This window comes from Xenopus laevis, chromosome 2L (genome assembly GCF_017654675.1).
Source record: "Xenopus laevis strain J_2021 chromosome 2L, Xenopus_laevis_v10.1, whole genome shotgun sequence".
Taxonomy (NCBI): domain Eukaryota; kingdom Metazoa; phylum Chordata; class Amphibia; order Anura; family Pipidae; genus Xenopus; species Xenopus laevis.
The window spans coordinates 48,571,426-48,586,952 of record NC_054373.1 but is presented as its reverse complement, the minus strand read 5'-3'; the positions used below and the strand labels follow the sequence as shown (position 1 = coordinate 48,586,952).

At 36.2% G+C, this 15,527-nt stretch overlaps 1 protein-coding gene across 1 annotated transcript in view; it reads left to right on the top strand.

Annotated features, from left to right (window-relative positions):
• mettl16.L (methyltransferase like 16 L homeolog) overlaps positions 1–13,701 on the top strand; it is a 40,068-nt gene extending 26,367 nt beyond the window's left edge. The window contains exons 9-10 of the mRNA NM_001091865.1: positions 4,730–4,897; positions 12,742–13,701. Coding sequence (NP_001085334.1) covers positions 4,730–4,897; positions 12,742–13,329 — 756 coding nt within the window. The 3' untranslated portion in view covers positions 13,330–13,701. The remainder of the gene's footprint in view (positions 1–4,729; positions 4,898–12,741) is intronic.
• Positions 13,702–15,527: the final 1,826 nt, after the last annotated feature.

Here is a 15,527-nt window from a genome sequence, read left to right as displayed (position 1 = left end):
CAGTTTTTTATAATTTGAACCCATTATCTTGGAAGACTGCAATAAAACAAAGCCACAGGATAAGCCATTTGCTTCATAAATGTTGTGTTGTGCAGGAAGTTTCAGTGCCTTAGTAAATGAGCGGCACTTGATTTACCCACTTTTTTGCTTGGCTACTCGCTGAAGTACTTAAAAATGTTACTTTTTTTAAAATATGTTTTTTCTTCAAAAAGCATTCTGCATTGCTCTCCAAGAATGCCGAGTGCTCTCCAGAACTATAAAATGGCAAAATCTCATTGGTCAGATGGGGCAGAGCCATGATTTTGTGAAGGTTAGTGATAGATGAATCTGTCCTGTTAAGCTTGGCAAAGCAGTGAACATCTGCAAAATCTAATATTACGATTATAATTATTTATTACATATTTTATGTAAATTACACATTTTGCTGTGGTCAAAATGTTAGAATATGCTTTCCATTTAGTTACTTAATGTCAGTCCTAAGCAGTCAAACAAAATGACAAAAGTTTAATACCTTACGTACAGGAGGCATGCTTGTAACTGATGAGGGTTAGAATTCCAAAGCCGTACCCCATAGGGAAACAAGCTCCCTGCCCTGCCTATGATAGATATCTTTTGTGCATCCTTCATGTGACAGACCAGCCTGCTAATGCCTATTTGTCTGAAGGATTAGACATGCACACTGATTTCTCTGGGCTTAACAAATTAAAGAGGCATTAGCTGACAGCTCCTATCAAGCTATTGGCATTTTCATCGCCGTGTGTTAAACAATGAAAAGTAAGATCTTGCCTTGAAATTTGTGGCAAGAGCTAGATATTTTTTTGATATTATTTTAACCAACTGAACCTCTTTCTCCCTTGGTTTAGGCTGTGGAAACTGTATTCTATTGATTTTCCTTCCCCCTCCATTTGCCAGAGCCTGGGGGCTTAATACAGAAGTCTTGCCTGGCAATTACAATGCCGAGCGTTAGAATTATGTAGGTACGATTGTAAGCAGCCACTGAAAGGTCTTAAATGATGACTTACTGTGATATCAAGCCGAGCGTGGCTGGAGAGAATTGATTCGCTCTCAAGCTTTTCCCCATGTAAAGGGCCAGTGTTTTATATTTTTTTTTTACCTTCACTGCCTATGTGTACCATTCAGAATGAATGAATATGCTCTTATTCCGGCATTGGGTTTAAGAATACAAATTGATGTTTAAACACAGAAAAAAAGAAAGAGGTTACTATGAAATATTTTGGCCCTGTTAAGCTTGTGCAGAACAGCACCACTTGTTATTAAGGCAGCCAGTAGCAACACAAAGCTGCGCTTCATGAGATTGTCCCCTGTGGGTTTCAATAAAAGGAATAAGTTGTTAACAGGGATTTTCAGACTAATTTTTATGTTAAATGTATCTTTAAAAGGTACAATTGCGGACTAGCAGTTAATGCATTCCATTATCAGTATTTTGATTGCAAGCAATGAAAAGAAATGCTGTTGACATTCTCAGCTTAGCGGTGCAGTTCTCAGATGCCTCGTCTGAACACTTCCTTAGCTCTGCCCAAGTCAGTAACAGTTTGGGCACATGTCTGTAGCAGAAGAGTCACCAATGTAGCCTGGTCCAAAACTTGTACTGATACTGTATGTATCTTCTGGCATAGACTTGTGCATAGCTAGCAGTAGTATTGGATATTATATCCTAACCCCTGTAACTATGTGAGCACTTTGTTCTATTGACATTATACTGCAGTCATGTTTGCTTTTTTGTAACAAGAGACATACGCACCCCTAACCCAAGTTCTCTCTACTACAAACAGATTACTGTGTATTCTTTCAGTTATTAACCCACCCCATGTGTTAAAGTTTGCTCCAGAGAGGAGTCACACTGACTAAAGGCACTTGTCGGTAATTTCTATAACAACAAAGGAATGTGTTTATATTTTTGGTTAAAGGGGTAGTTCATCTTTTTTTGAGATTTTAAATACAAAGTTATACTACAACAGCTGTGTTTTATATACTATACAACCAAAGTCATGGACTTTCGAATGACTATGGATAGATTGTATATAGGAAATAAGGAAACTGGGTTGAACTCACAATATTTTTGTTATATAACTATAGATTAGGCTTTTGGCATATAGAGGTGTTTAACCTCAGATGCATTGAGCAGGAGTTTGAGGTTGTGAAACTTTTCATTTTTGTGTAATAAATTTTTTAGTCCATAATAAAGGTCTGTAGCAAAAATACCTTGGTATTATGTGAATACAGGTATGGGACCTGTTATCCAGAATGCTTGGGACCTGGGGTTTTCCGGATAATGGATCTTTCCGTAATTTGGGTCTTCATGCCTTAAGTCTACTAGAAAATAATTTAAACATGAAATAAACCCAATAGGCTGGTTTTGCTTCCAATAAGGATCAATTTTATCTTAGTTGGGATCAAGTACAAGCTACTGCTTTATTATTACAGAGAAAATGTATTTATACATTTTACAAAGGGACTAGGTTTTACCTGCAACTTACTAGCTGCTTTCAAAGTAAAACTCCCAAACTTGGCTGCCCTTTTATTAGACACCATTGGGATCACCTGACTATAGCTGGGAAGGGTGAGAGGTAAAATGTATAATGAAGCAATAGAATTCTTAATGAATCAGATGAAAATTGAGCGTAGGACTGGCCAGATATGGGATGACTTTGACGTAGTTGGCCAGCTTAAATATATTGCAATATATGGACAAACAATCCCTGTTTTGTTTAAAGGGTAAGGCATTTTTCAGTAGCAGTATGCACAAAATGTCTCTGTCTTAAATATATTGATAATGGGTTGAGTGCAGAGGACTCTTGTATTTGTCTATATGTATTTTGTGGTCACAGCCTCATTGCACCCTGCCTAATGTTTTTAAAAATTAGTGGTGAGCACAACTTTCCCTTGTTTACTCCTGTATTTGTATCCTGTTTATTTTTTATGCCTTTATTTTCTTTTATTTATATAATGCCGACATCAGGCTCCTATGACATTCACAGACATAGTGGTCATTACCAGTAGCCAATTAATATGCCTGTGTGGTAGAGAACCAGAGGAAACCTACACAGGAGACATGGAGAGAACATACATGCATCTCTCATATATTCCTTATGCCTGTGTCAGAGACATGGTAGAGCTCAGTGACAGTGAATATTTCCAGCAGTTATAGGAATCCACCTAGTGGTGAATTACTAGAATTCTACTTAAAATCAATGCTACTGTGTAACATTCTCTAGTAATGTGCATAAATATATTTATTTCTTGGTAGCACAGCTGGAGATTTGCAAGATCAATGTAGACTTCCAAGAGATTTTGTTTGCTACCTGCCTAGTGACACAATTAACTTCCATTTATGATATTATTATTTAATAATGATCAAATGTGGTATAGAACATGAATGTGGTTGTTTTATGGATCTCAGCCAACCCAATATCCTCATTGAGTTCTTTGTATTTCATAAATGTAAGAAATAGCAGATAATTGCGCTAGTATAGAAGCAATTTTGGTACTTCTTAGAAAATGTTGGATAAAATTGATTGGAATTGTCCACATGCAACAGTTCACTATATGCATTGACTTTCCTGCAATAATGTTTTATTTTGGGGGTTCTATACAAAGGCATAACTAGGCAGATTAGGCATATGTGTAAAATCTCAGCATGGGTCCCTCTTCCTTAGTGTGAAACAACAATGCTGTAATATTCTTTCTACTGAAAATCTGCAACTTTAACGAAAAAATAAATTCCCAGTGTGGACATCTGAATAGACTTAATAAACTGGTGAATTGTCTAACCAGCTAAATTGGTCTGATCAACATGCTCAAGTCTCAGATTTAAAGGCAAATCCTCATGATGCTGATACTTCACCTACCTCTAATGACTAGGAATGCACCGAATCCAGTATTCGGTATAGTGATTTGGCTGTTTTCAGCAGGATTGGGATTTGGTGGAATCCTCGTGCCTGGGCAAACAAACGTAATTTGCATATGCAGATTAGAAGCGTTAAGGGAAATCACATGACTTTTTGTCAAAAAACAAGGAAGTTAAAATGTTTTTTCCACTTTTTCCCCTTCCCATCCCTAATTTGAATATGCAATTTAGGACCCTAATTTGCATATGCAATTTAGGACCCTAATTTGCATATGCAAATTAGGACCCAGACTAGGTCTGGGGTTTGCCCAAATCTTTCATGAAGGATTCGGCTGCATTTCAAAAAGTAGATTAGGTGCTTCCCTATTAATGACCCTTTTAATAGCCTCCTAGATTGTAGCTCTGCCTATTAGAATAGTGATCAGTGCTCCAGTGACAGGAAGACCTCTGCTCTTTAAAGAAAGGAGCCATCACCATCAGTAAGCCTGTGTTCTACTCTCTCTCATGGTTTTGGCTTAGCACTTGTGCACTTAAGCTAGCCAGGGCTTGTGTGTTAAGCTTTGAGTCGTTAAGGGATATTAGAAAGCTTTACTTTTTAAAGTTGTAACCAGCAGTATGATCAATTTGCACAATCTTTGCCTTTGTTATAAAAACACATCTGGCCTAATATACATCATGAAAACTGGGAAGTGTTTTTTTTTTTTTTTTTTTTTTGCTTTTAAAGAAACAGTATTAAAAACTTTTACAGTTTGATTTATACGTGTAAACATGCCATTTATCAAATGCCTAATGATTTAAGCTCATAGGAAATTTTTTTTCTCTTCAGCTGTTCATGTATTACTTTTTTTTTTCTTAAATCAGAATCCCCCGAAAAAAAGAAAGCTGGAAAAGCCCCGTAAACCAATGGTATTCACTGTGCTGGAATCCGTGATAAAACTGTTGACAGAAAAGTTGCCGAGTGGTTCTGAAGTTCCAGAAAGCATCACCCTGGTTGCAGACTGCATAAAGAAAATACTTACGGATTTAAAGGTATGGTTATAGAAGCGCAAATCGAAATTTGACAGATCGGCAGTCTCTAAAAATATGGCAATAACCACACAGTGGTGCATAGGAAAAAATGTTAGGAGACAATGGCAGTTGTGCACGCCATAACACTCAGCTGTCACCTTAAAAATGTGCTCTCCAGTAGCTCAGTAGGAAACATATAGAATATGAATTGTCTAGTACAACCAGCAGTGACTATTAGACTGCAGCAGCATCACTTGTTATTTTGTGTGGGCTCATCTGGTGCTTGTTTGCCAAGAGGCTCGATCTAGCTCACTTTCTTAGCTCTTGTACAGCAATTAAAAGGTGCTTGATTGGTATGCTCCATCACTATTTGATGAAATCAAGAATGGTGTTTTAGACTTCAGGGGAATAGGAACAATGGGCAGCTTCTTAAGTATTTCAGAAGATGGAAACGAAGTATACCATACAAAGGCTCTTGTCTTTTAAAACATTTATTACAGCACAAATGTGGCACAAGCTCCTCAGGGGTTCAACATTGGAGACAAACATCACCAGTGATGTTACCCATAGCAACCAATCAGCAAATAGATTTAAACAGTCACCTACGAGTCAGAAAACAAAAGCAAAGATCTGATTGTAAAATAAGCAAAAGATGTTCTCCGCACTGCCTTTCCAGTTTGCCAAAAATGCATCAAATCCTCTCTTGGGTATACCGCTATCCCAACATCTGGTAATAAATTAAAGAATGAGGAGAGCACTTCTCAATAGCAAAAAACGCTGTGGTTGTGTTTATTTAGGGCTACTACACGACATGTTTCGGGTCATTACATACCCTTTCTCAAGATCTCAAAGATCTGATTGGTTGCTATGGGCAACATCACAACATAATATGCCTCTAGAAGTATATTTTCTCTAGATTTTTCAAACGGTATAACCTATGTCCAAAGAATTTTGTGAAATCTCAACAGATCCAGCATCTCCCCTGCATATATGACAGGATAGTTTTTATTTATGATCTTTCTAATTTAAAGTTGTTCTCTCACATATCACATGTTGCCAGCTTGATGTGCGAGTCTACATCTACATCAGAAGAGCATGGCACAAAATTGCTTTTATTCCCAAAATCTAAGGGGCTGAACGTTTGTATTTTTTTTTTTTTTTTTTTTTTTTTAACAATTCAAACTTTTTAGCACTAAAAATCATGCATGTGAAGAATGGGTTTAAAATACAAATTTCTGCTATTTATTAAGTGTAAAAACCACAAAAACTCTATGTAATGTAGAATAACACCATCTAAAAGCTGCCAAGGTCATGTAAAAAGCAATGGGTACTTTCCATAGCAAATTTGAAAATACTTACTGGTAGTTACTTTTTTTCAATCGTAAACACACTAAATATTTGGAGTAAACAAGGATTTCTATTCTTATTCAGTTTTATTCCTTGTTTTTATGTGTTCGTGCTTTGTATATTTGGATCTTTAAATAAATAAGTAGACATTTGTGCTTTTTTTAGTATGTGAGTTTAATAATAAACTTTGAATTTTGTTAAATAGGCCTCAAAGTGTTTTGTTTTTTTTTTTTTTTGAGAAAAATCAGTCTCATCATAGGTAGCTTACATTAGGCTTTAAGGCTGAGGTTGAGGAACAAAATGCTCCAAATCAATGTCTAATTATAATGTATGACAATACCCAGTGAGGCAAAATAAGATGTTTAGAATTGCCGTCTCTCCACTGCTCATTGGAGTCAAGGAAATGATTATTGGTAACATCTCTTGTAACTCCGCATCCCCTCCCCATTTTGGCATCCTCCTTATATGTACGTTGTTGTATACCAACTATAGCATCTGCCTTTTTTTTTTTTTTTTTTTTTTTTTCTCGAGTATGTTTGCTTGAACCTGCACCTAAAAAAGAGAGATTTTGAGCAGCATGTTTCTAACCAATCCAATTTCTGTTGTAGAATTCCAAAATTATTTGTACGGAAATTTATAATAATGGAATATGCAAGTTTTGCAGAAGTAAATGCAGTTGGATCTATGCAAGTTGCTATTTGGCATTTTTTACATAATTGGGTTTTACATGAATTCTCCAAACAATATCCACATTTTAAGTCAAAGGTTTCAAAGTTATTTGTAAATTGTTACTAATATTTTAATCTTGTCCTTTTTCTCTGTTTCTAACACTTATATAGTAAGCTCTATGGGCAGGGGTCTCCTTTCTCTTGTCTCTTACACTCATTCTTTAATCTTTTAATGTAACTGTACTTTGTAGTTATTATTTTAAAGACACCTTTTTGTTCTATTAATGTTCTGCTGTACATTGCTGCATACATAGGTAGCACAATATAATTAAAATTATACATTCATACTAAAGTGCAATGTAGCAGAAGTCCGTTATTCGCTAGGTCTGTTAATCGGCCAGCCTCTATGTTGCTCAGGGGCCAGCCAGAAATTGTTTTCAGGAGCAATTTTATTTATATGTAATTCTTTCCACATTTTATTCTTCTTTACCCTATATTATTCTACCCCAATCCTCGTATGTTGCATACTCTCTAGCATCTTAAATATAATGTGAGCCTGTAGTGTCCGATCATTTAGCGCTGGATACATATTTAAATGTATATGTTTAGCGAGTCCTCTCATTTACCCTCTGTTTTTTCAGTAATTTACCACCTACTTTAGGGGTCACTGTATCCACCTAGATGGTTATGCGAAGAGACATATTAAACCCAATAAAGCCTTATAAACCACTATGGGGCCTACTGTTACCTGGTACCACATTCCCTCTAGATTAGATTTACATCAGTTTCAACCTTTTGTTAAAGTAAATCCTGCTTAACTTCTAGTTGAAAAAAAAAAAAAGGTGATAAAACCCCTCTGAAGCTATGACCAGTTTCCTTACTGTCTCCAAAAGGGTAATTGTCCCTGGGTCAACTTAGAGGTATAATAGATAGAACGCCTGCTTAGTTTATATTTTATTGTCCATGTATTGTTGGGTTTTTAGGTAAAGATTGATTAAAAAAATTACTTTTTTTTTCCAAACATGTTTTTATTAATTTATAACATATATAAACTGTTTTCAGTATGCAGTGATATGAATAGTAAGAGTAAGCATGGTGTAAGTTCAACAATTTCCAAAAATGGCTTTCCGATAACATATAAAAAACAAATTACTTTTTGAAAGTGTATTAGCATTCTTTGAATTATCCATTCATGTTACTATGTCTTGATAGGTCTAAAAAGATAAACCAATTTAAATTATCCTTTTTTTTGTATAATTAGTAATGATCTTTTTAATGTACATTCTATACCCTCTCAGTTGGATGAATTGGCACATGGTTACTCTATTACTTGCTGCAATAGTTCCCTATTGGGCTTGGCAGCAGCTGATATAAGCCGCCATGGGAGAGGTGTAAGGAACAAATGTTCCCCATTGGGATTTTTGCACTAATAAACACACACACTCACACATTGATTCACACACTATTATCTCTTTTTCTATAGCTAATAGGTAGCTGGGATTTTAATCCTCTTCACTTTAGATATATGTTCTCTAGGTAAGATAACAATAACTTCTTGATGATCTAGAGGAAGGTGAAAAACCCCATTGTAGCCATTGCCAATTTGCTTTAGATGGGGAACATGCCTTCCTGACTACAAAATGACAATCGGACCAGTCCCTGGATCAACATTGTACAAAGGCTATTCCAGTAACCGTTTATTATCTAAAAGGCCTGGACAAGAGATTATTTTAGTTCTACTTTACTATCTATAGGGCTCTGGGTTGGGTGTAAAAAGAGGAGGTTGAGACTAGGCAGCATTTTGGGCCATAAAGCTTTCCTAGTCTGTTAATCACATTACTCCTCAGCCATAAGCTTCCCTAAACCATTCACCAACACATTCATAGCACTTATGGACTTAATTTTAAAAAGGGCCTATATCTGCTGAATTACAACTTCCTATTGGGCTTAACAAAGGAAAAAGATAGCAACCTCCTCATATAGGTTCTTAAAAGTGATTTAAGCTGTGCTCACCTTGTAAATTGGTGCATTTCCATTCATACTTATTGCAGAAAATCATACAGTAAGTAAGCTGCAAGTAATCTTTTAGCTTTACATTTTACTTTTGTGATTTGCTACAATAGTCTCGTAGAAAAATGGCAAACTGTACATTACAGATAAAAGCTAATCTAATGCAAACTTAATATATAGTAATATGAGTGATTATATACTAATAACATGGTTTCTTATATAAATAATTATTTACCGCCTTCCCCACATTTCTTATCCCATTCTGTATTTTTTTGGTTTTTTTCTCTAAATTAACTTATACAGTTTGTACTATTTAAGAAAAACACCTATATATTCAGACTTTAAATGTTAACATTAGATTGTCTCACTCACCAGAGTGGTGATGAATGTGGTGCACAGCATCATTAAGCTAATGACACAGGATTCGTTTTGGAGAAAAAGCAGACATTGCCCTGTTTGTGTATAGTAACTTGTGTGAATGTAATCTATGTGTCATTAGGTTCTTAGGATGGATTTTGGCCATAAAGTGCATTTTCTTGCTAGAATCCACTTTGTGTGCAGTGACCTCCATCACCACATTGTAGTTTGTACCCTGCCTTTATTAATGATCCTTTATATACTATAGAATATTTAAGACTTTAAATGTGTTGTGTATTAGGCTGAAGCAATGAATGTGTTGTGTATTAGGCTGAAGCAATGAATGTGTTATGTGTATTATGCTGACTTTAGTAAGAGAGACTTGTAATGAAACATGTGGCAACACAAACATTATTCTCTACCTCTGATTGGAAGGCTGCATGTAAATGGCATAGAAAGGGGCAACTTTTGGCCATCTTCAAGATCCGAGCTTCTCTACTGATCTTCCTGTAGTTGCTCTTGTCGATTTTCTTGGAAATCTTCTTCAAAGAACTGAAAGTGTTTTAATGGAATGACAACATAATGTACTGTGACCTGCACTAATAAAACGTATCTGTTTGCTTCAGAAAGACAACTGTACTTCATATAAACAAGCTGCTGTGTAACCATAGAATGAGTGCAGCCATTCAAGCACAGGATACACAGTAGATAACAGATACATTCTGAAGAATCCCATTGTATACTACAGAGCTTTTGTTATCTACTGTGTATCCTGTGCCTTTTCCCCTTTTTCAGCTTTGAATGGCTGCACTCATAGCTACACGGCAGCATGTTTATATAAATATAGTAATGAAGCAAGCACACCAGTACAGCACAAAAGTACATTATATTTTAATTACTTTAAAACACTTTCATATTTTGGTGTTACTGTTCCTTTAATTGCAAAAAGCTTTTTCTTTGGGACAAACAATGCTAACATCACCTAGGAATGGAGAGAAAAACACTAAATATTACAAGATTTCTTGAATGCTGCAAGCATGATGGATGACTTAAAGCATATTATCCAGAATTGGCCATGTTTGTTGATAAGGAAGGGTCAATTGTATTTGTCAAAATTGGGTTTTACTGTAGGGTTTGTGCAGTGGGTAGTTATAGTGTAGCAAAGTGTTTTTATGAACAAAGCAGAGCATTCTTTCCCATGCATTATTTCCATGTAATGATCCATCATAAAATGATAGTAAACAAGTTAGTGGGGTGTAATTTTTAAATATGAAAATATAAGCATGTCCAGTAACCAATGTGAAAATAGTTTGCATGCATAAAACAAGAGATCCCTGATAAAAGCACCTGAGACAGTGGTGCTCAGAGGAAAAGTACCCATTTCTTACATAAGCCTGGGGTAAAAAGTAAGCAAATGTATCCACTGCCTAAATAACTGCCACCCACTAGTCATTTTCCATGTCAAACAAGAGAAATGATTGCTTAAAAACTTTTGATGCAACTTGTTCGAAATTACAGATGCCCCCAAAACACTATTTATATAACTTGTGGACTCTATATTAACAAATAAATAGTAGCTAAAAAAAATTATAGTATAAAAATATTTTTGCAGATTTTCTCTCTTTCTAACAGATCTTATGGGCTCCTTGGTCTTTTCTTCTTCCTCTTCTTTTCTCCTGCTCCTCGCTCACTCCATGAACTCCTCCCTGAGGACTTTCTTTATCATCTTCTAATTTGATTTTATTTTTATTTTTTTCGTTCACTGAGTTTCCTTTCCTTCACTGCAGGTCTTCTCTTCTATGGATGTTTTTACAAACACCTATTGACTTGTATAGGGCATTGTCATGACTCCACAGCCCATCTTCACAGCTTTCAGTATAGCATTTGGCATGATGTTAGGCTTTGTTACTTTTATAGTAGAACTAATTCTAAAATTCAAAAATGACATTCTACATTCTAGGGAGTACAGCAGCAATGGAATGTAAATAATAAAATAACTGCCAGGTTGTTTACATTCTGTGCAACTACAAAAAACTGAAATCTTCAGGAGAATCCGGCCTTAAATGGCGTGTAGAGAATTATAAGGCTTGTCCTATATGCAGATGTATATATGGCTGTTTATGATGTTAGTCTATGGGCATAGGAGGTGGTGACAACTGTCTGTACCCCATTGCCTTCTAGGTAAATTATATGAATGCCTTTGCCCAAGTTCTTATCAGGAAATTGTTGCCTAAAACTAAGCACTCCATGCTACTGAAGTAATGTGGGAATTACCTTCTATGTCTTCTTTTTGCAATAGACTTCCAATTTTGTCCTTTGCACATAATAATGCATCATTAATCCTGATACTTTTTTTTAGTATAAAATAGAGCAAACTATGAACATAATACTTTTTAAATAAGTGGCTGGCCCAGAAAACATCTAGTGTCTAGTTGGTTTTGTAGTAATGCTCTATGTCTAAGCTTTTTTTAAGAGATAAACACTGTTTTTCCCATATTTAACTGTATGCTTCTTATCCTTATTAGGCACAAGGTGAGTAATTACTATGTATATAATACTTTCAGAGCCAAAAACTTCAACCACATTCCAGATGGCTGCAAACAGAGCATTTCAAAAGAATTTAGACCCTTGTCCAGTTTTTAATTTTACTGAATAACATCCTACACTGAAATTGTTAATTGTTAATTATGTGTATTGTCTGTGCGGGAGTGCCCACTTAGATACCATCACTTTAACACATGCCCCCCCCCCCACTACATTCCGACCACCTCCAATCTTCCCTAAAAGAGAGAGAAACCTACACCTACTCATAGCATAAAGCACTAGTAGGGTCAGAGGTTGTGTCACTGATTTGGAATGTTTTTGTGAATGTACACTTCTTCTTACACAATTAAAATCTAATTTTCTTATATAATTATTGATTAATACTGCCCTTCAGATACAAATAAATACCCATTTAGATGTTCTATCTTTTACTAGAAGATTCATTGTGTTCATAGCCTACTTCCTCCACTGTAATGAGGGAAATTTACTGCTGTAAGTCCAATGACCATGGAGCATATTAACCGGAAGCAGAAAACAGCAACAGACAAAACAATCCTGTTTGCCTGTCACAGCTCCTGGTGTTATTAATTGGTGACATGCAGTGGTGTCCGGTGGACCTCGGTGCAAACACTGTCAAGTAGAAGTCTGCTTGCTCCATGTGTATCGCCATTAAATACTGTAGCATAAGGAACAGTGAGGTTTTCTGCTTGATGTACAATATTTCTTGTGTGCTGTTATCCTAAATGTAACACTTTCTGGACACTCTGGTTATTACTGTGACCTCAATTTATTGGCCGAGCAACAGAGTGATCATGTGATCTGTAGGCACCTTAATGTGAAATCTACTGAGACATTAGCACAGTGAATGAAATAGGTACTGAGGATGACCTGTTGTGCTGAATTACTCCTCTTGTATCACTATATACTATGTCTTACCAGGTTCAGCATAAAATTGTCCCATGTGGGAGGGACGAAGAGAGCCTGTTCCTAACGGCAGTTGAAAACTCATGGATCCATATTCGCAGGAAGAAAAGGGACAGGACGAGGCAACTGAGAGAGCTTCCCCGTGCCCCAAATGATTTCCTACAGTCCAACAAGCCTGATGCACTCCACAAGGAGACCTCAGACCAAGGTCAAAATTCTGGTGATCCACCAGCCACAAAAGAGAGTGAGTCTGTTACCCAGAGCGAGACTTGTGTGCCACATACATCATCCACTCCTGAAAGTGCTGCTCCTGCTCTCTCTGAACCTATGGAAGCTGAAAATTCCGATTCCAAACCAGACGAGGTCTGTAACAATGATGAGGAACAGGACTTGGGGGAAGACATGAAACAGTCTTGTGGAGAAGCATCTTCAGCTCCCCAAGGCAGCGGCAGCCCTTTCCTTTTTAAGTGTGTGTTGAATGTTAAGAAGGAGAATTCTGATGTGCTGGTTGAGATGCACTGTGTTGAGGGTCAGAACAGAGACTTAATGAACCAACTCTGCACTTATATTCGCAACCAGATCTACAGACTTGCTACCAGCTAGCCTGCCAAAATCTGTGTGACATTGCCCACAACCAAAATCTCTCTTGTGAAATGACAGAAATTTATCTTAAATTTTTTTCTTGCCTTATGAAATCTTCCATTCCCTCCTTATATATCGTTTGGGATTACCCATTTTTGAGAAAACACTTCTTGCGATGGCAGATTTCCCGCAGCTATTGCTTCTTTGTGAACTTCATTAGATAAGGGCAAATCGCTAAATCCTGATAAAGTTCACTTTGCTCCTAAGGTAAAATTTGTTACAGCAACTGAGATGCTATTGAAGTTTCTTCTTTGTAGTTTGATGTTTTAACCTGAACAGTGATCCTTTTTCTGAATTATGGTGATCTATCTTTTAATTAAAACGTTTCATTTATTTTCCTTTTGATCTTGTCTGGTTTGTTTAATGTCAGCGCACAGGCCAAGTTGCCCAATATATTATATTTCAAATTATCTTTCTGTATGGGGCTTCCAAATCACTATTTTTGTGCTGATCACCCAGAAAATCTATTGCTTTGTGTGAGTGCATGAATATATCCTCCAAAAACATTATTTCTGAGAGTCTAAAAAGGGACTTCCAATAGAAGTGCTTCACTCATGTAATTGTACATTGCTCTCTGCTCTACGGGGAAATCCCTTTTTTTAACCAAAATTGCTTTATTGAGTTCTCCACATGTATCAAAAAAGGGAAATCCCTTTTCTTGAAATACAAGAGATATCCCTTTTCTTTGCCAAGTAGCTGAGCAAAGCAGTTCCTTTACAATTCCAATCCAAATCATATTTGGCATCCATACACTTTGAGATGACATTCTGGCAGTTCTAATATTTCTTTTCATGACACAGGTTGTTAGACTGTGTGTGACCCCCTAGCATCCAGAAACCAGAACGACGGTAAAGTAAAATCTTTATGAATTCTCCTCTTTGTCTTTCTGTTCAGGAGAAGTAAACTCTAACAATGAATATGGCTAAAAATGCCATATTTTATATAATGACCTTATTGCACCAGCCTAAAGTTTCAGCTTGTCAATAGCAGCAATGATCCAGGACTTGAGACTTGTCACAGGGGGTTGCCATCTTGAAAAGTGTCTGCGACACACATACTCAGTGGGCTCTGAGCAGCTGTTGAGAAGCTAAGCTTAGGGGTCGTCGCTAATGAGGTTTGTCTGTAATATAAGCTGATGCTACATGGCTGATTATTAAATTCTGATGCTAATTGCACTGGTTTCTGTGCTGCCATGTAGTAATTACTAATCAGCCTTATATTGTGACATCTTCATTTTTTAAATATTTTTTCAGTTATTTAACATTATGCTTAGTTAACCAGTTTGTTTGTATTTTTACAGCTATCTGGTTCCTACGGTCTAAATTACAGAAGACAGGAATATAAATAGTAGAGGTCTGCATAGAAAGATAAGTAATAAAAAGTAGCAATGAAATTACAGCCTCACAGCAATATTTTGCCAACTTCTGGGGTCATTTGAAATAGGCAGAAAAGGAAGGCAATTAACTCAAAAACTATAAAAAAAATACAGTGGAACCTCGATTTTAAGTCCCCTGGTTTTCCAGCATTTTACATTTTTTATTTGTGATCCCACCAATTTATAGTGCATTTCAATGGGTGAATTTCCCTGATTTTAAGTAATTGTGAATGTATGTGACTGACAGAGCGGCCTTGCACATGCTTAACCCTTGTTATTAAATAAATAAACAGTAAATAGCATGTCAGATAGCAGCAGGTGTTCTTCAGAGCAGCATCGTATCTGCCATACCATTCTACACTGATGATAAGAAAAACAGCAGCATTGGGTTGGTACTTTTCATGCACTCTTACAGGCATATTTATCAAGGGTTGGATTTTGAATTCATGTTGTTTTTTTAAACTCCCATAAATTTGAAATTCGACTAGTCTAAATTTATTGAAACTCGGGCAAATTCGGTTCCAATTCGATCAAACTTGATTTGAGTTTCTTCTCCAAAAAACCACGAATGTCAGGAATGCTGCAAACATCTCCAATTTGATCCCTGGACCTCTCCAATTGACTTATACAGTAATTTGTCAGGTTTTAGGTGGCGAGTAGTCTAATTCTAATTCCTAAAGGGCCAGAATATGATAAATCTCAAAAATCAAATTCAAATTTTTTTTTAAAAATCTCGAATCGAGTTTGGATTACTCACTAGTCGATGTCCATAAAAAAAAAAAAT